This window comes from Pezoporus occidentalis, unplaced genomic scaffold (genome assembly GCF_034315485.1).
Source record: "Pezoporus occidentalis ecotype Australia unplaced genomic scaffold, CSIRO_AGI_Poc_V1 ctg156, whole genome shotgun sequence".
NCBI lineage: Eukaryota > Metazoa > Chordata > Aves > Psittaciformes > Psittacidae > Pezoporus > Pezoporus occidentalis.
Window position 1 is genome coordinate 105,731 of NW_026913383.1, and position 26,276 is coordinate 132,006.

Genomic DNA, 26,276 nt, shown 5'->3' on the forward strand with positions numbered 1-26,276 from the left:
TTATTTTAAAGTTAAACATGTTTTGCCAATATCCATTGCTCTGGCTGAATGATGGGGATCTTAGGTTTAGAAAGGGCTTTTCATCCCAGTGGATTCCCATTGTGTTTGAGATGGATCCCAGAGTGCCTTCACAAAGGTTGCTGAGTACATAACCTCAGGTGTGTACATCATTTACCATGGAATTGCAGCTGCTGCTGGCCTGAGGTGTGGCACTTACTTAGCAGTATGAGTAATGCTGTGCACCATTTTATCAAAAGGAAGTGAAGAACATGTTTTGGTTTTCAGTTGAACTAGCTGGTAGGTGAGGGATGGTGATAAATAGTGGAATGTAATGTAGTTACAGTGCGAGAATTTGGGCAGAGTAGCAAGTTTAGGGGTTACTGCTGTGCTTTTGGACAAGGGTTTTGGCATTCAGATTTGATGCTGAGTGGTCAGAGCTATCATATCATGTGAAGGTTATATTCACTGGGGTGGGGTGACTTTTGGTGAAGTTGTTGCTCTTTTGAGTGATCTGAAAGACTTACCTGGGATTTTAGGATATTGCATCTGAGGAAGGGACATCACATAATCATCACAGCCATTTTGGGAGGCATACGCCTTTCTTTACAGAACTGCTAGTGCTGAATACACCTAACTCCCCTGGAGTTTTAAGGCCTGACTTACAACAGTTGTGTTACCAACTCAGGAGGTGCTAAATTTGCTTTGATAACCTGTATTAACCTTGCCCTAAAATGCTGCATACTGTTAATGGTAAAACATTGCTATGGTGGGAAGCCCTGGGCTAGAGAGGTAGAGTGGCAGTTGGGTCTTGTGACAAAATACAAGGTGAGATCTAGGAATTCCTCTCTGTTAAAAGAGTGTCATGTGCCTCTGCATGGCACGTTATGTGCGTGGTCTTTGTAATTATAAAAGTCGTGTATGTGCTACTGGGAAAAGGGATGATAGGAGGGAACTTCCATTGAACTGCTGTGGCAGGGAGCTGCAAAGGTTGTTTGTTATGTGTGTCAGATACTGAGCAATTGTGCCATGTTGTTGTAAAGCACTGCAAAGATTGTATGGATCCATGCGTTGTTCGACAGCTGCAGTTGGTAGTTGTTAAATGGCACTACATATTCAGTAGAATCGGTGTTGCTTTTGCTGTTTTGATCTTGAATGAGACTATTGTGTATTAACACACTATTATATAAAGATAAGGAAGATAGACGGGCAAATTCTCCAGCAACAGAAACATGAGAAGGGGAATCTGGCTGTGTGAAACGATCTCGAATGTTGTGTTTGCATACATGCTCTGTGACAAGGCCTGAAGACTTCTGCACAGACAGCTCTTTTTGTACTTAACATAATGGGAAGCTGCCCTTCAAATAGTCTGCGTCTGTTTTCTTTGTGCTGGAATTTGGGTCTAGACATGGAGTTATGTGTAAGTGATAGCGAAAAGTTGTGGGCCAGCCACTAAATGGGGAGAGTGAGCATCTATGTTTTATCTTCAGATTGCAGATTTTTCTGACACAGTATTGGCAGCAGCACCTAGTTTGACTCGGAGCGAGCTGAGGAACAGTATAGGCAGCTGGAAATGCCAGTGTTAAGCAGAAGTGACAGCCAGACACACATCCATGTCGGGGATGTTTTGCTCTGTTGTGCTGCCTGCTGTAATGGTGTAGCAGGAGCGTATTTACGGTGGGAGAGCTGCTTTCAGATGCCTGGTGATCTGAGGCTTTGAAGTGTTCAGAGGCTGGAGCAGCAGGTAGTTCTCCAAGGACACAGCGGGGTGCCTTGCAGGTGGCTTTACAACAGCCCTGTGTATGATACATACTAGCTGAGCCTTTTCTGCTCAGGCTGAGTAGTAGATTTGTTGAGGGGTAGAATTCCCTGAGGGTTTGAATGCTTTGTTGGTCTAGAGGAGTTTTGTGTTTTGATGGACTTTTTTGAATCAAAACATATCCTCGATAGATCATTTAATAAATTGCTACAGTTAAAATTGATTATGTTTTTCCTTCTGCAGAGTGTGTTTCCCTCACAAATATGGAGAGAGAATTCATGGTCCTTGATTTCTTCATTATCAGGAGGTGAATGTGCTACATATGCCCTGTAGCAGAAAGAGTATACAGTTTAAGGTGTATGTGATAGCCTAGGGGAATAGGAAGTTTTCTTACTTGTGTCTTAGAAGTTGCCTTTGCAGCACCAGGAGTGTTCTAGAGCTTTGCCTCTCCTGCTATGAATTGCACCTTGTTAGTAGTCTGGGATTTCTTCTTGCTTTTTGTCTGTAAGTGGATAAACACAAAGGGAAAACTGAGACATAGTAAAAGTATGATCCTCCTACTGTTCTCAGCGATGAAAACCTTTTAAAACATGTGAACACCTACGCTGTCTGAAAGGATCATACCTGTGAAAGAATAAGCATGTTCTTGGTATCTCTCCTGAGTGGTGGTGGGTCTAGCCTACTAGGTTCATCCTTAACTTCCACAGTCATGTAACAGGATTGGCACTTAATGAGACACCTTTCATCTCTGATGTCTTGTGATAATAGTGATGAATGCTCTGGGTGTGTTTGTTTAGCTTTGTGCTTTCTAGTTGGGTACTTTTCCTATTCACTGTTATTCACGTGGCTTTTGGTAGTGTGGGCTCTCTTAACATCTCATTAAGTTTCCATCTGCTGTAGAACTCATTTCTCCCATGAGGTGTATAACGTTATCTTACAGAAGTTTTATGTTTGCCAAATCCCCGTGATTCAGCCTTCCCTTATGTTTTTTGTTATTTTACCAAAACTGGGTTTAACTGTCTTGATATTTAGTTGTTTTTCTAGTCCAGTTTAAGACTAATGCTAGTATTCAGAAAACTGTTGATGAATATAGTCATTTTGAATAGTTAATGCAAGAGGATAATTTTGGTGAAAAGTGTCTGTAATCTTTCCAGAATAACTCAATTAGGTTCATGTGCTTTTACAAGCATAGAAGAGCTGGTTTGAATCTGTGTTTGTTTTGACCACAGTAGATTGTTCCTTCTGTACAATCCAGGAATGGTTCTTACTTCACATATTAGACATAAAAATCGGATCATTCATCCCTGAAGTGGTTGTAATTGCCTATTAACTTTTCCTTTCAGTGAGGTCCCTCTTCTGGATTAAGCATGAAAATTTGGAATGGATGCTGAAAAGACACATAACACCCTCTTTTTCCACCTGCACTTTTAATGGTGTACTCAGAGTGGGTGGATTCCTTATTAATGAAAGCAGCTCTGGGTAATACAGTGAGCTGGTCCTGGCACTGTTGAAGGCAGTGATACTTTGCCATTAACTTTAATGGGAGCAGGGTTGAAAATCTGGTTTGAGATTTCCAAAGTATTAAATTTAATACTGTTAGGGGCTGGATAGTTTACTATCATTAGGCTAGCGCCTTCAGTTCCTTGCAGTTCTGTGTCTTAAGTGGTGGTGGTTTGACTCTGTGAATGCTGCCTTATAGCTGGGTTCTGTTTATTCAGTGAGTAAATGTTTTCTGTATTGAAGCAAAGCCGTTGCCAAAGGTCATCTGTTAGCTATAGTTACATATCTTAGTGGGTAGTAAAATCACAGTCCCATGAGAAATTCTTACACCTTTTTCTCCTAGTATTACGTAGAGTCAGTTTACACTGCTCAGAAAAATACAACAGCTTCTTCAGTAACTTACTAAAAACATTGTATGCTTTTAGTGTGTGTTCACCAATGTTATGTACAAGGAAACAGCTATTACAGAGCTATGTAAGAAACTATTTCTTCCCTTATTCATTGTAGGGAGTTAATTGGCATGGAAAAAATACAGCTTCTCCTGAGGAAGGCTGGCTGCATTTGAGTTGTCCCTTACGCATAGCAATTTTATGTTGTGTGCTTTGGTATAAAACTTTAAAAAAGGTAATTTAAAATGAAGTTTCTGTAGTTTTGGTGCTAAGAGTTGACCTTTCATGTTGCATGGGATAGTTAATTGATTTGGTGGCCTAACCCTTGCATAGATAGACTGTGTCTAAAATAGAAGTACACATTTAAGACACTGTTTTGATGTGTAGCATCTGACTGAGTAAAGAAATGGAGAAGATACAGCAGGGATTATTTTACTCTTCACCCTTTGTGGCTTCTCTGCGGCATGAGAGAGACCTGGGAGTCCATCTTCTAATACCCATAATAAAACAAACAAACAAGCCCCATATGCTGCTTGCTTACTTGTCTTCAGCTCATGATAAATTGTCATCAGAGCTGCATGACAGCACATGGGTAAAGATCCAGAAGTACATTGTACTGCTGCTACTGCTGTAGTTTTCCCAGATGCATGCATTACTTGGGAACAGCTGGATTAAACCTCCAGACCCATCAGCTCATTTCCCACAGAAACTTCTGAATCAAACACCACTTTGCCAATACAGCTTGGTGTTCTTAATTCCTTGCCTTGCAGGCTCCATCCCCCAGGCCCAGCAGTGTACAAAACACCCCAAACCACAGATGAATTAGGAATTTCAAGTGTCTGACTTGCTGGTGTAGCGGTCTGACTAGCTGAATATCTTGGTAGCAGATGGTTGGTCAGATATTAATGTCTTGCTGATGGAAAATACCAGAACCCACGAGAACTGAATACTGTCTGGGTGGGTATGAATGTGGTCCGTCTTCTAGTGAGGCTCTTGATTAATCACATCTGACTAAATGTTAAAATGTTTGTATTGTTGTGGTGCAGGAAAAATCTGTTTTTCTGTCATGGATTTTAGCTGTATGTCTGACACTTTTTGAGTGCTTACACTTACTCCCCTCTGCCTTTTTTTGATTGAGTTTGGATAAGGCTGATAGGATCCTCACAAGCAGTTTCTACTGCTGCTTGTGGTTTTTCTTTAGTTTTCAAGGGAATGTTTAAGTGGCATGGTGGTTAAATGATCTTGGGAGTCTGGTTTTCCACACAGATAGTAAATAGCAGTTGGTTGATTCTTTCTTTCTTTTTTTCCCTTTTTTTTTCTTCCTCCTTCATAGAAATAGAAAATTGTAATTGTGAAATACAGGAGCTTAGGACAAGTGACCATGACTTTTAAAAAGCTTTTAAAATCACCAGCTTTTATATTAAAGTGATGACATGTGCTTAAAATAATCTTTTCTGTATTCTTATCTCAGAAGATTTTTAGCTGTTTGCTCTGTTACCGTGCTTTAGTTTGACCATTATGCATGTCTGTGTAACCTGTTACTCATTGCTGTGTACAGAGCAGTTTCTGTTTGGGCAGATTCCTTAATGGAATCTGAGAAACTGAGAAGACAAGACAGAAGTGTAACTACGACATAATGAATTCTTCTGATGACTTGTTACTAGCTGTGTCTTTCAAGTGAATATCTTGGTCAGTTGCTTCACTTATAAAATGATTTTTTGTTTTGAGAGCTTATCCCATCCTATGCAATCTGGTTTTGAACAGTACTCTCTGATCCCTAAGAGTTTTTCAGCTGGATGATGTAAGGTGATGTTGCTCTTATGGACTGTAGCTTACACTTTCTACTCCTACTGTCTTATGTGCACAGGCATTGGAGAAATGAGCAACATGGGAAGGCCTTTGCATCTGTTCTGTTTGTCTGTATTTAATGCTCAGAGTTGCAAAGTCTGTGTTCAGAGTTCAGTGTGTAGGTCCTAGCTTCCCTATCATACAGATGTTTTTCCAAGTCCTTCATCTCTCCATCCCATGAGGATTTATTGTTGGTTTGTTTTTTTTTTTCCCCATTGCTGCTGTGTAGTTGGGAGTAGAAAATGCCTGCTGTACCTGTAAATCTTCCTGAATTAAAATCAGTTGATTGGCACAGGTATAATACACTCTGGTGTCAAAGCACTGCCTTGACAGCAGAGTGTAGGTGCTTTCTCTTTTTGCTTTTCTCCTGTTACAATATTTCTGAAAGCTGACAGAGACTCTGCCAAAAGGTTTCAAGGCAAAGAGGTATAATTTGTTTGGAATGGAATGAATAATTATGCAGATGAAAATTATACAGCCACACTAAGAGATTTGCTCAGAAGAGACAGCAGCTTATTTCTGTGGGCTCTGCGGTGTGTGCATGGCAGTGGGCTTCATTTTGAAGAGGCTTGCTCTTTGGCTGACCAAAAGAGATATTTAGGACATTAATATGTTAGCTTGAAAGAGTACATTTCTGGCTGCCAGCAGACCTCCTGGTCAGTGATTAATCTGTAGAAAGTGGTTTACTGGTGCTCAGGGGGAAGCATGGTATGAGATAGCTTTCTTTCAATGCTGGGGGAAAAGGCTGGTAAGTGCTATGCAGCCAATGCCTCTGTAAGTAGAAAATTACAAACAAAACCAAACCAGAAGAGCAATCACTGATGTTTACAACTGAGTAACTTTTATTTTCTGGTTCATTTTGAAAGAGTCTTTGGAGGTGTGTCTTAGGAGCCTGCCTCTAGTTTACCTTACTCATACAATTGCACTGAAGTCAATTGGCCTTCTTGGGTGTGTGGAGAGAGCAAAGGCTTTTATTGATAGATGGCAGCAGTGTCTGCAAATGATCATTTCTGTATCCTAGGTCAGTCCACCTGGTCTCAGCATTCCAGATCTCGACGTCGGAGGACGTCGTGTTCCAGACATGAAGATCGGAAACCTTCTGAGGTATTTCTGGAATGTGATTTGCATTTTGTTACATCTGTCAAGTACAGAGCCATATACATGTTCTGGTAATGGATCCATTGCTTCAGTTCTACATTTTCTTTTCTTTCTGCTACGTTTTAGCTGGCACTTTCCCCACATCCCCAACTTATTTTTTTGGCCAGGAGATAAGGGAGTTCAGCTGTTGGCACAGCCACTGCCAGCAGCAGTCTCTATCTGTGAATTTTGTTATAGTCTGACGCCCGTTCAGCATGGCTGTGTAGTCTTTTTTTTCTACTCTTTAGGCTTCGGGGTTTATTTGTAGCTTGATATGTGAACAGTGAAAGTCAACATTAGGTGCATTTATTGCATAGTTGGTATTGGGTCTTGGTATGTGATCTTTGTTAAACTGCTTGTCAAACTAGAAGTCTGCTTCTTGTCAGTTCTGATTTGTGTAGTGTTTTGAGGAAATCCTGTTAAGGGAGATGCAAATCTTCGAACTTTCCAGGATGGATCAGCTGTTAGTAACGCGTAAATGCGATCCAGTTCTTTGGAAGTATTCTTGGTGAATCTCCCTATCTTCAGGCAAATACTGCATGGCAGACTTTGTGGAGGCTGAAAGTATTAATGTTGGGAGATGGAATTTCTTCATTTAATGTACTTGCTCAATACATGTATTTCTGGTCCATTAGTAAGTGATTGATGTTGAGTGAAATCTTGGTTTATTAATCTCCTCAATGACAGTATGCCCAGGTCCTGGAGAAGAGTTTTCACCTGAAGAATCTCTCTCATTGCTCAGTGTGAGCGACACCAAGTACTGGTGGTTTCCAGTCTTCTTTTTTGGTTGTTGGCTGTTATTTAAATTTTTCCTTTTTTCTTGGTGAATGTGGAGACCCCCTGGTGATGGGCTTGCTTTCCTTAGTTATCTCTTGTACTTCTTTTGGAAGTAGCCCCTTACATGCAGGTTTGAGAACTACCTCTGGAAAGGCCATCTGGAAGTAATTTGAGATAATTACAAATCTTGCTGTTGTTTTTTTGTGAGCTTCTGCTTTCTCACTGTTGCTGCATTTGTTGTCAGAATCTGCAGTTTTGTGCTGTTCTTTCTTGTCTTCTGAGCCTGGATGGACTTCTTATACACATCCCTTTAGCTCTGTTTCCCTGCCCCTGCTGCCTCCCTCCATTTGCATTGTCTCTGCTCACCACAGCACACTATTCTGATGAGAAGTGTGCTGGCAGGAAAGTGACACTTGCTAAACTCCCTGAGTGAAATCCTGCTCTCGCTGAGGTTGGTGGCAAAATTCCATTGACTTCAGCATGGCCAGAGTTTCACCCTTCAGCTTTGAAGTGTTCAGTGCTTCTGAGAGCCAGCACTCCTGTAAGCTCTGCTTTGCTCCGGGCAGTCTGATTTCATCAGAAATTAGAGCAGAAAGAATGGTGTCACGGGGCCACTGGCCTGGGAGGAAGTTTCTTGGCTGCCAGGTGCTGCATTAGCTTGGCTTCTGAGGGAGTTTAGTGACAAATTTATCCTAGAGCCCGAGTTTCATTTGGCTCTCGGATGCAGCAAGGCTTGTGACCTGTTTTACATTTTTAGGCTTCTTTTCGTTTGACATCTGATTGCTTTACATCAAACCACTTAGAAGTGCAGAATCCCCTGACCAGCTGTGTGTGTTTGTTTTGTGAGCTTGTTTACTTTGTGGCTTGTTTTTTATTTCATGAGTGGAGCCTCACAGGGCTCGTAATTGGATTGTTGGGAACATTTCATTATATTCCATTACCTGCATTCTCCCTTTCCTTCATATGGTAATATTATTCTTTATTATTGGCAGTTTTTCTGAACATGTCAAGACAAATGTTAAGAAAAATGTCATGATTTTGTGCTATTTTTTGACAAAGCCAGAGTGGAAACAGACAGACAGAAGTGGGGTAGTATGTGTGTGATGGGAGGGAGGAGAGGTGCCAAGATGTGCAGTGTGGTGAGGCAAATCACACTTTGAAATATTCTCAGAAGTGTAATTAACCATGAGTTTCACTGTTTTCCTGAAGTGCTTCACAAAAATCATAGGGAATCTACTGAGGTTTCAGGTGTGTGACTACGGTATGACAGAAATGGCTGTCCTGGGAGGCTGCCTCATCAGCGCTCTGCATAGACTGGGCTCTTTCTCAGCCCTAGGCAGCTGCTGGCTGGAGCTAAGGTAGAACCATTGCTCTCCAACTGGGAGGTTAGGTCCCTTTGCCCCAGTAGCAGCGCAGTAAGAGAATTTAGAAGCACTGCCCAGATCATCTGTCTCCTCCTTTGTAACTGTGCAGTGTGGGGCTGAGTGGATGCAGAACCGCAGAGTCTGCAGGGGAGCTTTTCTTAAGACGTTGCCTGTCTTCTTGTCCTGGTGGGGCTTATTTTCTGTCAGCTGGTTGTTTTTTTCCTTTAAATATGGCATTGAGCAGTTAAAAATGAGTGGATGTGGAGGTGAGGAGTGGTGAGAGCAGTTGTACTCCACAGCAGCCTTGCCGTGCAGCGAGAGCTGGATGGGGAGAGCTGGAAGATGCACAAACAAGTGCAGGCTTGTACTTCTGCTGCCTGTGATAGCACCCTTTGTGTTCTGCAGTGCTGACAGGCAGTGGCTGACCAGGTTGAAGCTGCTACAGCAGTACCACAGCATGCCTGCTACAAGAATGAATCCCTTTTAATTTCATTCTATGGCTTGTTTAAAACAGTATCACTGCTTGTTTATGGCTGCTAACCCAAAGGCTTCCAAACATCTTGCTCATTTTAGAGGTGGATGCCTTTGCAAAGACAAAGTAAACTCACAGCTGTGATGCAGAGGTGTCTGCAGCTGATGGAACAACTGCACCTGTACTGAGTAATGGAGTTGCCCCCACAGTTCCAGTTTGGGTCTTATTTTATTTGATCTTTTTGGTTATTATTTTAAATACTTGCACAAAGAGTCATCTCTGTAGAATTTCCTCGTGGCTGGTCATGGTAGAGTCACGCCTTGATTTCTACCACAGGGAATTTTTAGAATTGCTTTGGATTAGTCAGAACTCCAATAATTAAGAAAAAAAACCCAAACCTTGGAGGAAAAATGAGTTTTTCTTGTGCTGCTGTTTTAAGACTCAGAGCTGCTGCAGCTTTTATTGCAGAAGGGCAGAGGTGAAAGTGGATGTCAGCTTTTAGCATTATGCCTCCAGTGTACGGGGAGTGCCAGGACTTGTAATGGAGTTAGCTGGAAGTCATTCTATCAGTATTTGAACCTTCAGCCATCCCTTTCCCTGCAATGAAGCTAAACTTCTGTTCTGCAGCAGGCTGGGTTAGTTCACTGGTGATACAGTGACCTTGTTGCACACTGTGCTCCATGGTTACTGTGCAGCTGTGAATCATAGAGTGTAAATATCAAATGTCGGTGTCTCTATTTTTCTCTCTTGGTCACTCTCTTTGCAGGTGTTCAGAACGGACCTGATCACTGCCATGAAGTTACATGACTCCTTCCAGCTGAACCCTGATGAATACTATGTGCTGGCAGACCCCTGGAGGCAGGAGTGGGAAAAGGGAGTTCAGGTGCCAGTTAGCCCAGGGACCCTCCCAGAACCAGTAGCCAGGTATAGTTCGAAGGAATGTAAATAAATACACAAACATTTATACTAGCAGCTGTATCTACATTGCCTTGGCTTCTTGAGCTGTATTCCACAGTGTCTAGCTAGAAAGGTCTCGGTTCTTGGAGATGAAGAGCAACCTGCCTCAGCTTTTTGAATGATCAGAGAGGTCAAGAGTCAGGCTTGCTCTGCCTGTGTGTTAAAATGTGAATGTCAGAGAGTAATTTTTGGCATTACATTAGGATGGAGTGTGATGACAGAACCTTACAAATAGCTTCTATTTTTAAGTCCAGACTTGACCTCACTCAGCATTTCCAGGAGAGCCCTTGTCTAATGCTTCTTGTGTTTAGTTCCAAGCCATAGGTTCCTTTCAAGGAGCAGTTAGACAGACTTAAGGGCTAGGGAAAACACAGCATTTATTCTGGTTTTGTGTTATTTTTTTGGTTGTTTCATTTACTACCTTAGGAAATGGTTTGTTGTACAACATTTCAGCTGTTTTAAGAGCCGTCCAGATGTGCATGTAACTAAATACATTAATGTGAGATTTTCTAGCTCTTATCCAAGAAACCCTTATTTTCCTTACCGTGTTTGTTATGCTTGGATACTGTTTTCTGTTTCAAATTAAACAGTGGTAAGGGCAGGAGTGTGCTGCAGCCCAGCTGTCTATTTCATGCTTAGTTGGGATTGGAGCTGGAGAAAGTGGGAAGAACAAGGATTATTGCTATTTAATTCTACTAGATCACTTTGATTAAAGTCCAGGCTGGGCTGTAAGGTGTTACCAAATGACTCACCAGTGTTGATGGAGCCAGAACAGCCCGATCCCTGATATACAGCAAAAAAATCATGGATAATGCTACACTGCTTTTGCTGTCTTTAACCTTGGAGCAGGGGGACTACAGGAATGTTTAGCACTTCTTGTGTTCTGTGCAGCAGCCTGCAGACCGCTGCACAGCCCCACTAGGTCTGTACAGTGAGGAACTTCACTGACACATCAGGTAGACCCTCTCCTTCCTTCTTCTTCCAAAGGAATGGAGGTGGATGTCCAAGGAGAACTTGAGATTTTTTCCTTGTGCTGTGCAGTTTAGAACATGGGAGCATACTGTTTTCCTGCAGAGCTTGTAGTCTGCTCTACACTGACCTCAACCAGTCCCTAACGTAAATGCACACACACTGGACATGTGTGCTCAGATTGTTGTCTTCTCACTGGTTTCTCCTTCAGGCATCTCCCAAGGCTGCAGGATGGCTGGGAGACTGTGGACTTCAGCAGAGGGAAACTGTCCAGGGGATCCCCACCCTGTTTCTTTCAGGGAGGTGGTTTGGTAGCTGTATCAGATTCAGGTACTCACTTAGGAGAGTTTTTCTCTGCCAGTGGCCAACAGAGATGTTGCTTCAAATTTAAGATATTAAAGGAAATGGGGAAAGGCACCACCCACAGTTGTAGGTATCAGTACAGGAGGCATCACTGTTTCTTAGCTGCTGAGCAATCTTGTATGGTGCTGCTGGAGAGCACCTGCTGCTCAGAGTGGCTCTGTGATACCTGATTATTTTCTTGCTTGCTCCCTCACAAAATACTCGAGAACTCTGTGGTGGTGGTGCTGTAGAGCTGGAACTGTTCTGTACCTGACTGCGGGAGGAGAGGCAAATGTTCTGTGAATTGAACCAGCAGTACTGAAACAGTAGCTGATGTAGAACAGAGGCAAAATACAATACAGACAGCTGATGCCAGCAACGTATGTAATGGTGAATTAAAGGTTTTGGCTGGTCAGAGCAGGAGGTGTAGGTTCAGAGAGGTGGTGAAAGGAGCAAGTCCATGTGGTGATTGCGTATAAGCATAGTCAGGAGGATAATGCAGTTGGATGGCTTTGTCGGTATGTGGCAAGTGTTGCATTTTTTTACTTATTTTGATAAGAAATAAAGAGGTGGAAGTGGTTTATTTTGAAGCCCAACTGCCTGTGCCACTAGAGTGGTATTTAGACAGCATGTGAAAGGTGCAGCCCAGAGTTTGTGGTTTCTGGATGCGGTGGTGCTCAGGAAGGAATTTCTAGTGCAGAAGATACAGAGAGCAGTGCCCAGTTTCAGGTAAATATTCTGTGAGCTGTAATAGTCCCTAATATTTTAATACTGTGCAGCATGACCAGGAATGATTTGGGCAGTGCAGTTAGGCTGGCATGGTCATTCATAGTTGTATTCTTCCACAGTTCCTTTCTGCACCTCAGAAGCCACAAATTCAGCATTTGGCTCCTAACCACAGTTGCCACCATACGTCAGATTGTTGTCTGAAATAAGCTAGGTGAGGGGAAGATTTAGGGCTGTGCAGAAGACTGAGATAGGTAGAGGATTTACTGTGTGTGCAGATGAAGTAGTGGCAGATCAAGGTCTTCTGACGGGAGGAGGAGGCGTTAACATGTTGGACTTCAAATGGGGGCAGAACAGGTTGGAGGATGTCCTGCTTGTTGTGTAGCTTAGGCCATTCCCCGCAAAAAGTTGTGTGTACATGGAGTGGTGTTATCTCCTTGCTAGTAGCATTAGTGCAACAAAGATCATCTGCACTGGTGCTGCAGGGGGCAGTCACTTGGCAGCGTGACCTGTTGCTTCTGGAGGTACCAGCCTTATGTGGTGAAGTGGATTTGATCCAAACCGAATTTCAGTGTGTGCAGTTAACTAAGAGAAAGTCCAGTGTCCTCTAGTGAGGGAACTGTGCTACAGGATGGAGTTACCTTACTGTTTGGAGGCAAGCCTGATGGTAGAATGACTGCTGTCCTTTGTGAACTGGGTGGTTTTGCCCCCAGTTCCTGGCTTTGCAAGGTTGTGGTATTGCAGGAATCTGACTTAGAACAAGTGATGTGTTGTAGGTACTTTACTGTTTCCTGAACCAATGCCTGGGGTCAAACAAAAATTCCATTGGCTTGCAGCTAAAATACACTTTCATGATTGGTGGTTGGCCAGCTGGAGCTTTCACAGCCTGAGAGAAAGTAGTTTCATCAGTAGCTGATTAATATTTGCACTTGACCCAGCATAGCATTAGTGAATGTGAAAGAGGAAATGCAGACTGAGAATGCTTGGGTAAGTGGAGGTGAAACTAGTGCAGGTTACTGATTCTCTGTGGAAAAGTCTTCTGAATTTCACAGGGATGACAATTCCTTAGCTACATGTGTACACATACACAAAACCCCTTCAAATGTAGCAGGAAATACTACTTTTTTTCCTTGAATTTTCATGATCTTGGTATTGTAGATTTCCAAACAAGTAATGTAGTTCAACAGATTGATTTAAAAAAAGGCTGGAAACCAGAGTTTACATCTGTGTGTATAGCAGCTATCACTACATGAATACAGTGTTCCCACTTTAGCTTTAAACAAGTGTGAATTTCAGGTAAGAGTAAGCACAACCCTATCCTCTAATCTTTCCATTTTATTTAGATTTTTGGTAACGAATCTGGTTTCTAGACAGCTCCAGTTAACATCTTATAATATCACCTGTCCATTATGGAAATGTGCTGTACTGTTTCCCTTAGTGAGCATGATAATTACTTAGGTGGTCAGATATGTCCTGATGATGGTTAGTCGCTTAAAGTGAGGCAGTTTGAGTTCTCTAGAAACAAGTCTCTCAGCATCCTAGCATACCTGACATCCTCTTGTGTGTCTGTTTCAGGGTTGTGTCTGAGACGAAAGCCATCACGTTTACACGACCCAGGAAGTACATTGTTTCATCAGGGTCGGAGACTCCGGAGCTGGGCTATGTTGACCTTCAAACCTTAGCAGACAGCATGTGTCGCTATGACCTCAATGATGTGGACGTAGCATGGTTGCAGCTTGCCAATGAAGAATTCAGAGAAATGGGTGAGCAATGAGTGATGGTGTTTGTGTTTATTTTTAAAGGTTTAAGAATAATTTGAGAGAGGGCAGGAGCAGGAAGAGATGGGGTAGCCATGGGAAGACGCGCCTGATGTGATTAAGCCATAAGATACAGGCTTTTGTAAGTGCTGAGTAGTATTTGTTTAGACCAGATCAGAGTCTAGCCGCATGGTTGGGTTTTTTTTTTTTTCTCTGCTGCTTTCTATTTCACAAGGCAATTCTCCCAGAGTTCCCGTTTTGCCATCAGGCTTCTTGAAGAGGACATTAGCTAGGCTGTTCATTGTTTCCCCAGTTAGTCCTTTCCATTTACTTACTTACTTTTGTCTGTGTCATACCCATATCATCTTTTTAGCTAGCCATGTGGAGTGCAAAGAAAGTAGACAAGGAGTCTTGGGAGGTCTGGAGAGCTTAATGCCATGCCAGTTGCACAGGGAATGAGACATTAAGGAACTCCTGTAGCGATGTATTGGAGGAACCTCCCAAACCTTACTGTGCCTGTGGGCTCCAGTTAGGAAGCAGGAAGAAGAGGTGTTGCAGGAGGAGCAGCTCTTCCTTTTTCTGCAGGATGACTTGTGCATTGGAAGGGACAAGGAAGCAGGGCAAGAACAGGAATGTTGGTGAATCTGGGTTATGTGTCAGCATTGTGGCAGTCCCCTACTCTGGGTTACAGAATGCTCATACAGGTTTTACCTGGCTGCAGCCCACGTGTGGCATGGCGCAAGACCTGGTAAACCACAAACTGACTGTTTAGAACTCTTGAATTAAACCCACATATGACCTAGCCATGACCTGGTCTCTTACCCAAACCTTTTTTCCAGATCTCAGGTCAGGCCTGCTCAGGTTTAGTGTTGGGCTTAAACAAGTCAAGCCAGTTCATAATTGAAGAGTTTAAGTTACTTTTCTAAGTGACCTTCAGGAAAACAGCACCAGCAAGTCCCCTTAGCTTTCTTCAGAATAAAATAAAAATACTTTTATGATTTTCTGTTGATGCCCATCAGTGTAGATAATCCCTTCTGTCCATCTGTCCTGCCAGAACCAGAGGAGGGCTGCCACAGTGTTACACTGGGGTGTGAGTGGGGAGGTGTGTGAAGCCCTGAAGTGGCCATTCTGCTTGTTTCCTCTTGCTGCCTTCCATCTGCTCCTTGTGGGAAATGTTGGAGGCATTGATCCCTGCTGCAGAGATTTACCTGCTAGTAGGGGAAGCTGGAAGTACTTCCATAGAGTGTTTGTCTTTGACCTGCAGGAGCTAGAGAGGTTTTTAATCCTTCATTTTGTGGAAGTTATGGCTCAGTCACACGGAAAGCTGAAAGGAGGATTTTCTTGTTAAAACACACATCGTAAGGTTGCCATCTTCTGTATGTCACAGGAAACATTAGGTATTAGACCAAAAGTGGGATATCCTAAACCTGTGCTTCTTTGTAGTGATTTAACTATATGGAAATTCTTGTGCTAAACTGACTTGGCAAAAGGAAGATGACTGTTGGCAGTAGCATAGCTGTCCTGGTTTCACCGGGGCTTGTGCGGAGTGATTGTGTGGGGAAGGTCAGTGCAGCACCAACCTTGGAAGTATTACGGCCAGCTCATTGTCATGGCAAGTGAAACATGGAAGCCAGAGGGGGAAGCACCAAGCTCTTTTTTGATATCTTTCCTGCTGCATCTATGATAGATATTTTTGAGGTCTGTAATGGTAATATAATTAACAAAGATAGATTATAGAATACTGTAGTACAGTCAGCTTGCAGCTGTGGTGTCATGAATAATTTTCTGATGGATGTCGTTTGAAAAGACCGAGTCCCAGATTAGATGGTGAATGTATTTATTGTCCCAGATTTGATGTTGCATGTATTACTGGTGTGTTTTCACTTGTCAAACCAATTTATTGTCAGTTGGGGTTGCACCCTCTTGAGTTGGAAGTTATGGAAAAAACAGCAGCTGTTGTTAGAAACTTTTGTTTGCTGTAAGTATTGCAGCAGATTTTGTCAATGATTTCTTCCCTCTGCCCTCATCGCTTTTGGTTCAAAACACTCTCAAATCCTTCACCAAAGAGTCAACATATGGGTTGCAAAATTGAAGCCGAAGCCATAGACGGGGCTGTACCAGAAGGAAAAATGAGAGCAATACCAGGAAGCCAAAATCAGTTTATGGAAATTTTCCCCAGGATTTTGAAAGATTTCTTTGGATATTGCACTTCTGTTAGGTTAATACAGTTATAAGACAACTTTGACTTTATTTTCCAGTTTCTCTAGTTTATGCTGGAATAGGCTGAGGTTGTCAAGGAATGAAATGTGCCTGCTCGGGGGTTGGCTGTATCTACTCAGCTGCTAAAACAGAAGCTGGAGCTGTGTGTTACCACTCTTTCCCCTGCTCCCCAGGGATGCCCGAGCTGGATGAATACACGATGGAAAAGATCCTAGAGGAGTTTGAACTACGATGCTATGAGAACATGAATCATGCTATTGAGACGGAAGAAGGACTTGGGATTGAATATGATGAAGATGTTGTCTGTGACGTCTGTCAGTCTCCAGATGGAGAAGATGGCAACGAAATGGTGTTTTGTGACAAATGCAATATTTGTGTGCACCAGGTATGGTGGCCCAGGGCACTGTGACGTGTGTAGGGATGATGACAGAAACTTTTCAAAACCATTAAAGATAAGAGATGGGATTTTTTCCAGTGACATTGATCTGTTCAGTTGCACAGAGTTCATCATCAAGTGGTGGGGTGAATTCAGAAGTTATGTAATTGACTAGAATTGTTACATGTGATTTTAGAAGTATCATGCTGAGAAGGTTAAAAGTGGTACTGTTTATGTGTGGAGGAGTTACAAGGTGAGGAGTTGCCTTCCCAGAACAGATGTGTCTTGTTACACATTCTCACCTGGTCACTTCTTGTCCTATATTCATATCCTCTCTGCACACTTCAGTATCAGTAACTGAGGCTCAGCAGGGAGGGAAAAAAGGGTTACAGGCAATCAGTGGGGACATAGGGAGGATTTATTATAGTAATTTTAATTTAATGGAGAACTTACAGAGTTGAGCTAGTGAAGCGCTATTATGTGCCCTTTTTGTGCCATTTAAAAAGTCTTCAATTTTAGCATTATCTGTTTCTGTGGATGCTTCTTATTGCAACAGGTGCTTTTCTGTCAGTCTGTCCTTCCTTCCTTCCCAGCTCTAAGAAGTTTGCTTTGCCATTCATTGTTTTCAAAACTGTGGTCTTGTGAGCAAGAATGGCATTTTTGTGTATGTGTTACTTAAATGCAGTTGTACTAATGATAAAGAAATACACCTGCGAGAGCTGTGAGGTACAGATGGCTTTCTTGTGAGATATGCAGTGAGGTGGATGTTTTTAGACTTGTAGTGGTTCTGTTTCCTTAGTTTCTGATCACATCAAATCTGAAACTTAAGAGGATTAAAACTGACAGTATTGTGGACACAGGTCTCCATAAAGGTGCAGTATCTGAAAAAAATGATACTAGTTCGATGCTGTTCTGCATTTTCCCCTCTGAATACAAAGTAAAACCTGATGCTCCTGAGTTAACATTGAGTACTGCACAGCCGAGCTTCTTAGTTGGTGATTCTAGCCTTTTGAGTTAGGTATAGCCCAACCCCTGTTATGTGAGTCTTGGTGATACTGAACTTTGTCGGAGCTGGCTTCTGGCAGGGTTGTCTGTCAGGAGTCCCCTTGCTGTTTGGGCTGGCAAACACATTTTTTTCTTTTTCCCAGATGATGTTGGCAGTGGTTTTTGCCTAACAGCTGGTCATGGCATCTGATCTTTGTGGGGAATGAATGGGTGGTGAGGTTGGCTAAGGTTTTGAAAGCATCCTGAGATCCTCCACAAGATGAAGTGTCTGTAGTGTCGGCAATCCCATAAAGAACTGTTCGAAAGCTGGGAGAGGCTACATGTAAGCAGCTAAAAAGTAACAGAAATTCACATCATTCCCATGTTTTCTTTCCCCACAGGCATGCTATGGGATCCTGAAGGTGCCAGAAGGCAGCTGGTTGTGCAGGACCTGCGCACTTGGCGTTGAGCCCAAGTGTTTGCTGTGTCCTAAGAAGGGTGGAGCCATGAAGCCAACTCGAAGTGGCACCAAGTGGGTCCACGTTAGTTGTGCTCTATGGATTCCAGAGGTAGGTACTGATCCTATGGGAGTGCTGGGCTGCTGGGTTCTGGGAGCAGTATGTTATAAAAACATAGCTCAGCTTCTTGTGTGTTGCTGCAGTTTGCTTAACATACATATGATAGTTCTCAGTAAGACAGTATAAAGGATTTTCAGTAAGGTGTACAGTCTGGCAGGATGATGCATCATCTATAAAGAAATTACATTACCTTTGTCAACCAAAATTAGGCCTCAAAAAATGAGGCCTTTGTTGCTGGCAAATCTCCTTTAACAAGGACACAAAGTATGGCTTTATTTTGTGAAGGGAACATTAAAGGTGTATCAGGAATGTTTGGATGTAGCAGTGAGAGCTCCTGTGGGTTTTCATCCTGCATGGTAATTTCAGAATGGTGGGTTTCACCTTGAAACTATCTCGTTCATGCGGTGAGGAGCTGATGTTTTTAAAAAGGAATTGTAATTTTTTTATTTCCTTACAAATTGAGGAACTTGGAACATGCTCGTTTTGCACATGCATAGAAGGAATTAGATTTCTTTGATAAATTGCTTTCCAGTTAACAGTGTAATGGTCGTTCTGTGGTTTTTAACGTTTTTTTCTTTAAGGTGAGCATTGGAAGCCCAGAAAAAATGGAGCCCATTACAAAAGTTTCTCACATTCCCAGCAGCAGATGGGCACTGGTGTGCAGCCTTTGCAATGAAAAAGTTGGAGCTTCTATACAGGTAATTTAATTGCACAGATATCTGTGTGTTTTGTTCTGTCAGTTTTTAGTAGATACACAAAACTTGTATCTGCCATAAACTTTATTTGATTTCCTGTTTGCTACTATGGACTTAACTGTATAGAGTGCTGTCAATGTTAGCATGTTCTTATTGACTAGTCAGATTTGAATAATAATAGCCAGGTCATCTATCTGCTAGTCCCTGTTTAGTGACTTCTAAGACAAGTTGTGTATTTCAATGGGAGTTGTGTATAAAGCAGTTGGTTTCACACCACCAACTCCCATTCTTGTGCCAGTGCCGGTTTGTCTCACTGCATACTTTTGAAATTCTCTCTCCAGTGTCAGTTGCATTTGGGTTCAGCCTTTCTCACCATATCCTGTGAACTGTGGCTGTTAAATGATCTGCACCAGGGTATTTTCAGACCAGGCAGTGTCAGTTCACGTGCATATTTATATAGCCTGTAAAGCACTTGCATATCCTCTGCAGTGGAAGATCACTCAGAAATGTTAAATAATCATTTTAAGAACACTTTAAGAATAATTTTAGAATTAGATTGTGAAAACATAATGCCAAGCCCCAAGTTTTTGAAAGAGGAGATACTAGGTTTCTTGAAACACAAGACAAAACTTTGACCTAGCTTACTCACTACCATATGATGGGAGAGCATGAAGACAGGTGACCCACTCTGAAGAAATAGAGCTCTGTCCATTGTGTTGTGGCTGGCCTTGCGTTGCAGGGTCCAGGGTGGTCAGACCAGCATTAAGACACAAAAGTCCTTTGAAATTAGGTTTTATCCATTTCCTTTTCCCCTTCTGCTCTATCTGATAAGGTTACCAGCAAAAGCTGTAAACCAGCACTGCAGCAGTAGTTCCAGTGAAACCTATCAGTCCATTCTCATTTAAGTAATGTATAAAATAGTAAATGTTAAGTTAATAAATCTGTCCACAGCATATAAATTTGCAATTGCAATGCCTCCTTGAAGAGCTGCCCCTTCCTCTTGGCTGCTACTTGGTGGATGCTGTTTTGTCCATTCTGTGGGGTAACTCACAGTAGTTTAAGTTGAATGCTTGAGTGTTTACATATGTCAGTGTGGTATGGAGGGGGGTGTCCTTCCGTATTTGTTCTCCCTTTCTAGTGCTGACACAGGAGGACATGCGCAGACATGACAGCTGCCACTTCAGACAGCTCTGCATTTGAAATTATGGGGAAAGAGACAAAAAATGGCAGTCATGCCTGACATCTTACAACAGTTGTGAAAATCTTTGGTATCGTTAAAGCTAGCAGTGAGAAATACATAGATTTGTGTTGTGAAATTTTATACAGCAGAGAAGAATATTATACAGAGTGACTGCAATGGAGAGGAAGTAGCATTAACTGGAGAAACTAGGGGAGATGGGATTTTTCAGAGATGTTGGGAGATAGGCACAGCAAACAGAAAAGCTGGCAGCTGGAGTGTGTGTGAGGCTGGGCATGGAGCAACCGCAACAAGCTGGGAAAACTGAGACTGTGTATTCTCCCAGATTCAGCAGATTTCCTTCTCATGAGACAGGCTTCCCCTTCTCTCAGTAAAACATCAGCCACACTAAGATAATTATTCTGAATGGGAGCAGCTTGGAAACCGTGGCTGGAGTACTCACCTGGACTGTGTGGTGTTCCAGCAGGGCTGCTTTTGCTCTGCTTGTTGGTAACAGGAAAGGGCAAAAGATGGGTTGGTATTTTTTAATTCCTTTTATACGTTGATTTTATTGGAGAATGTTCATTTGAAACTTCTGCACTTTAAATTCTCCTGTACCTTTATATGCCATCTGGCTGCTGAGTGAACCTGAGCAGGAAAATCCAGCAGAGAAGGATATTTGGCTTCTTTACAAAGCACTATGTAAACATCCTTGTGCAGCGCATTTATTTCTCTTTAAGGTTAGATGACTTGGGTTAAGCATAGTTTTGTTTCCTCCTAGCTAATAGCACCAATGTTCATTTCCACTCTAAATTCTCTTCACTGGAGGCTGAGGTGTGGGTTGATACAACTGCATATGTATGCCTGTGGGTATATACGTACACATATATATTTAAACCTTTCAGTTGTGGCTGGTGATAGCTATGACAGCAGTTTGCAAGAGGAAGTTACATACAAATGAAGTGCTAAATCAGCTGAACTAGTGCCCATCACACCATGATGGCTGGGCTCATAGGGAGGGAAGAAAAAGGACAGAAAATGGAATTTCCTGTTTTCCTCATGTCCCAGATGAAGTGAAAGCTGCAGTCAGTGAAGTAGTGATTGACAGCAATTTAATATTTGACATTATAAAATTGGGATAATGGGAAGAAAACTGCCCTTGGTTGAGGCCTTTTGGGCAGCACAGGTCCCAGTGCTAGGAAGGACTTTTAATTAAAAGTATCAGACTGGCCTGGAGCCCCCAAGGTGTTTTTCCCTCTCTTGCTGGCACAGCCAAAGTGGAATGATTTCCTTTGTGTAATGCTGCCTTACATGTGTGCCCAGTGCTGGTGAGAAGGCTCATCTTGTGGATTTGCTGGTTATTGAATAGGGCGAGGGAGGGGTTAACCACTTCTGTCCCACCAGGCCACTTCGTCCTTACCTAGCCTGAAAGCACAAAATCATAAGCCTAATTAAAAGAGAGCAAGGAACTACATGCAGCTTAAAGGAAGAGCACGGGTACAGAGCATTCCTGGCTGCATGAATAGGTTTAGGCAGTCTGGCTTCTTAAATTTGTGTTTGATGAATTTTAATTTAATTTGTGCAGTGTTCGGTGAAGAACTGCAGAACAGCCTTTCATGTTACCTGTGCATTTGACCGTGGCTTGAAGATGAAGACTATCCTGGCAGAGAATGATGAGGTGAAGTTTAAGTCATACTGTCCCATGCACAGTTCCACCAAGAAAGTGGATGAGGAGACTTTCAGTGAAAGCCCAGGTCAGGAGAATGGGATTGGGATTCAGGACAGCTCTCTTCCCGCCCACATTGACCCTTTCCACAGCATGACTCAAAACCAGGAGGAGGCCCACAGAGTCAGCCTCCGCAAACAGAAACTCCAGCAGCTGGAGGATGAGTTCTATACCTTTGTTGAGCCTGTGGAAGTGGCTAAAGTACTGCAGCTTCCAGAGGAGTCAGTGGAATTCGTTTACCAGTACTGGAAGCTGAAAAGAAAAGCCAACTTCAACAAGCCTTTGATTACTCCAAAGAAGGATGAAGAGGACAATCTGGCCAAACGAGAACAGGATGTTCTGTTCAGAAGACTGCAGCTCTTCACACACCTCCGGCAGGATCTAGAGCGGGTAAGGCATAGTACTGCCTGCACATGCTTAAGTGGCACTGCCCTTCATTAGCCAGGTTTCTAAATTACGTTTTCAGTTACTGCCCTTGCATGCAGGTACTTCATGCTGCATCCTCACACAAAGTGGTATTGTCAGAGAAGACCATGAACGCTATATTTCTATGGAGCACACCAGTTACTCATTCCAAACAGAGGGTTAGTTCAGAGGCCAGCAGGTCTTGGTAGTAGTATCCAGTCTCCTTATAAGCACGGGATTGTTGTATTTCCACGTACCTGGAGCTTTTGTAGCCTTTAAGGGCTTTCTCTGTGCCTTTCATCTGTTGCACAAGCAGGAAAAGATTATGAACCTTACTTTGATTTGCAGCAGATAAGTGTTTTCATTGACATAGCATAGCATTAACACATACAGACACTGGACTGCCTGTGTAGTAGGTTTGGGAGGCGTGATACTGCACTCCAGTTTTCAGTGTTTAAAGAGCAATTTTGTGTTTTAAGTACATCTAATCTTGTAGTAACCTGAATTCCTTCCTCTTGGGGTTGTTTGGGTTAGCCAGTAGAGTTTAAGATCAAATCAGTTTAAGTTTAGAGAACACTTAAGATCAGTATTAAGTTTAGAGACAGAGTACTGAAATAATTCCAGCTTTTCACGTCCATACAGTATGTGGCTCATGGAGGCCATGTACAGGACCTGGCTCAGGGGCTCATAACTCAGCCACAGTAACCTGTGGGTGAACTGGAGCCTTTCTTCCAGAGTAATACCTAGCCTTTAAATCAGGACAGTGGGTGTTCATGCATCTGCTGCATTCTTTGTAAAGTCCCAGTGGTTAACTACTCTTCTAAGGAATCATTGCAATTTTACTTGGAAGTTTCTTCTCTAGTTTCAACTAGAAATGACCCATACTAGAAATGGCCCATGACCCTTCTCTAGTTTGGTGAAATGGCATCTCTTGTTTCTGCTGCATGCTCAAGGCTTCTTTTCATGTTCTCTTTGATCAGCTAAATAAGTTGAGATTGTCACTGTGTTCTGTGGATCTTAAATGGTTCTGTAGGTATACTTCCCATTTTTAAGTGCAATGTCAAAACAGGATACATCATTCCAGTAATATTTTACTACTCCATTGTTCCCTGTTGATTTTAATTGAAGTTATCTTGGACATACAGAAAAAAAAGTCTAAGTTTTTTTTTCCTCTTCAAGATAATCAAGTTACCCAAGTTTATGAGTGACATTACTGACAGCGTCATCTATCTAGAAACAGTCTAAAATCATGTCATCCAGTTTATGGAAGAGGTACTTTGATGGACATGATGTATTTGTTGTGCAGCTGGGCTCAAACAAGGCAAAGAACAAAAGGCCAGGGACTGTCTCAGAAAGGGGACCAGACAGACAAATCCCTGCTAATTAAGATCCACAGAGTAATAACAGTTAGTTAAACATACTGGCTTGCATGGGACTGGAACCTTTAAACAGAGCAGGACCTCAGCATGCAAGGTTACACATCTCAGTGTCCCCTTCTCAGTGACTGTGAGACCAGCCTACAAGGCTGTAATGCACAGGGCACCATACTGCGGCTGCATCAGGATGAGCAAGGAGCCCTGGGAACACTCACATGGACCCCTCAGCAATTTCTTCCACTGGGAGAGAAGGAGCTAATGAGCTCTAGGAGAAAAATATCTCAATTAAATGGTATTTAAGACTCTTCTGTAAGAAATATGTTCAAGAAGGTTAAAATACAGGTGCACTACTAACTTGTTTAAATGGTGTATAGTGCTTAAACTGAATTAAGTCAAAGAGCAGATTGACAACATTATAGAAACGCAATTCCTGTAAAACTCATAACTTGATGTCTTCTAGGTGCGTAATCTCACCTACATGGTGACCCGAAGGGAAAAAATCAAGAGATCTGTTTGCAAAGTTCAAGAACAGATTTTTAATACTTACGCAAAGCAGCTGGAACAAGAAAGAGTTTCAGGTATGCTTCAGTGTTGTCTTTTTCACCTAAGACCACAGGTACAAGCATTGAAGGGTTTGGCTACAGGCTAATAGGTAATTTTGAAGGACAGTCAGGACCATGATCATTTATTCTCATTAAGATCTTGTGTAGTCCACCATGCTTCAGCAGACTGGGAGAGATGTGGGTGGGTGGGGCTCTAATAGTGGGCACATTGCTATAGGAACTGGTAAGTCTATGCTCTTGTCTAAGGGGCACTGAGTGGCTCATGGCTTCAGCTTCTGTCTGGTGTGATTCTTCAATGACTCTTTGTGACAGGAAGACATGACTTAGGTTACCGTATGGTACCTCCAGAGTCTCTGCTTTATTAATGCCACTACTTTAGTGAATTCACATTAGTGAATTTTGAAAAGGTAGCACTCTGGTTTTAAAACAAGATGCAGTTTTTTTCTCATTGCCTTTTCTCAGAAAGATTAATATCCTCAAACTTAAATGCATTAACTAGATTATCATTAAAGTATTCAGTAATAATGAATCACATTTTAGGCAGAATCAATCAGATTCACTTGCTGGTTGCTTCCCTGCCCTGGAGTCTGTCTTAGCAGCTACAGTAGTGCTAGGATTTGTATTTGCTAGAAGTGTAACTGGATGCAGCACAGCTGCAGGAAAGCAAACTACACCAGCAGTATGTTGTGAAACCAAGACATAGCCACATAACTGTGGCCAAATACCCACTGATTGTCAAAAAACACACCAGGTTCTGGGAAGAACAGTGTTAAAATACGTATATGCAAAAGTGGTATTTACCCAGATGTGGAATTCCTTGACTTTAACTTACTTTGTTTACATGTAGGTGTGCCTTCCTCATTCTCCTCCATGGACAATACAGTGCTGTTCAACAGTCCATCTTTGGGCCCCAGTGCCCCTAAGATAGAGGATCTGAAATGGCATTCTGCATTCTTCAGGAAACAGATGGGCACATCCCTAACTCATTCCTTGAAAAAGTCACACAAGAGGGACAGAGTAAGGGAGAGCTTGGGGAATGACAGCAAAGCCATTCTGAGGCAGCCCAGCCAAAAAGAGGGCAGTGCAGCTCCAGGGAGCTTTTTACATTTTGACAAGACCTGTGCAGAAACGCGGATTGCATCAGCACAGCAGAAAAATGCCATAGTTATACCAGACCATAGAAAAAGCCAAGACAATCGTCCACAGTGTGAGGTGACCAAGGCAGAACTAAAAGAAAAGACTTCTAAACACAACCACAAACCACTGAGACCTACAGAACTCTCTCAGAGGCAATCAGAAAATAAAAGGGCTGTGAACCACTCCAGTGGTAGGTCAGCACCTGGCATGCGGAGGGATATAGTGCCTAAATGCAACGGGGGTCTTGTGAAAGTAAACTCTAACCAGACAGCTGCAGTTCAAGTGCCTATGACACCCACGAGCCCAGTGAAAAACTGGGGTGGATTCCGAATTCCAAAGAAGGGGGAAAGGCAACAGCAGGGTGAGAGCCTAGAGGAGACCTGCCGCCAGAGCTCCAGCTACCCCTGCTTGGGCAGAGTTTCCCCGAAGGACAGAGCAAAAAGCAAGCTCAAGCCCGACAGTGAGAATGATGGGTATATCCCTGATGCCGAAATGAGTGACTCAGAGACTGAAGTGGCTGAAAAGAAGTGCCGGCAGCAGAGGCTCAGTCCAAACAACACTATGAGCAGAAGGACAGACATTATCAGGAGAAGCATTCTGGCATCCTGACTGGACACAGGGACACAGAGTCACTGCCTACAAGCCAACTCCATATTATTTATTGATTTTTGAAAAAGAAGAATTAGACTGATGATGACCTGTTATTCCTGAGCTACATAAACATGTTTACATGCACTTAAAACTGCTTTTTTCCGTCTCTCATTCTTTGAGAAGTTTGAATCTCCTTTATTTGCAACTATCCTGAGTAAGCAAAGGAATGATGGGATTTGTGATGAACACTAAAGTCACAGAAACCTTTTAAAAGAGGCTAGGGTGGGTAGGGGGCAGTAGGCTGCATTCATCCCTTTTAGCTAAAAAGCATTGACAAAATTTTACTTCCTTCCCCTGCCTTCTGGAAAAGCACAAGCTCTTAATTTATAAGTAGCGTGTACTGAATGGAAGATGGTTGTTTAACCATACTGCACTGCTAAATATCTCATTACAA

General features: G+C 42.6%; 1 protein-coding gene across 5 annotated transcripts in view; it reads left to right on the forward strand.

Annotated features, from left to right (window-relative positions):
• JADE1 (jade family PHD finger 1) overlaps positions 1-25,913 on the forward strand; it is a 37,890-nt gene extending 11,977 nt beyond the window's left edge. For 3 of the 5 annotated variants that reach the window (XM_062611710.1, XM_062611711.1, XM_062611712.1), the window contains exons 3-11: positions 6,515-6,597; positions 10,010-10,167; positions 13,813-14,000; positions 16,388-16,599; positions 17,976-18,143; positions 18,734-18,850; positions 21,610-22,140; positions 23,992-24,109; positions 24,942-25,913. In XM_062611710.1, the coding sequence (XP_062467694.1) occupies positions 6,515-6,597; positions 10,010-10,167; positions 13,813-14,000; positions 16,388-16,599; positions 17,976-18,143; positions 18,734-18,850; positions 21,610-22,140; positions 23,992-24,109; positions 24,942-25,840 (2,474 nt within the window). In that variant the 3' untranslated portion in view covers positions 25,841-25,913. Of the gene's footprint in view, positions 1-6,514; positions 6,598-10,009; positions 10,168-10,206; positions 11,500-13,812; positions 14,001-16,387; positions 16,600-17,975; positions 18,144-18,733; positions 18,851-21,609; positions 22,141-23,991; positions 24,110-24,941 lie in introns of those variants that run through there. The other 2 variants (XM_062611714.1, XM_062611713.1) reach the window with 2 other exon arrangements.
• Positions 25,914-26,276: the final 363 nt, after the last annotated feature.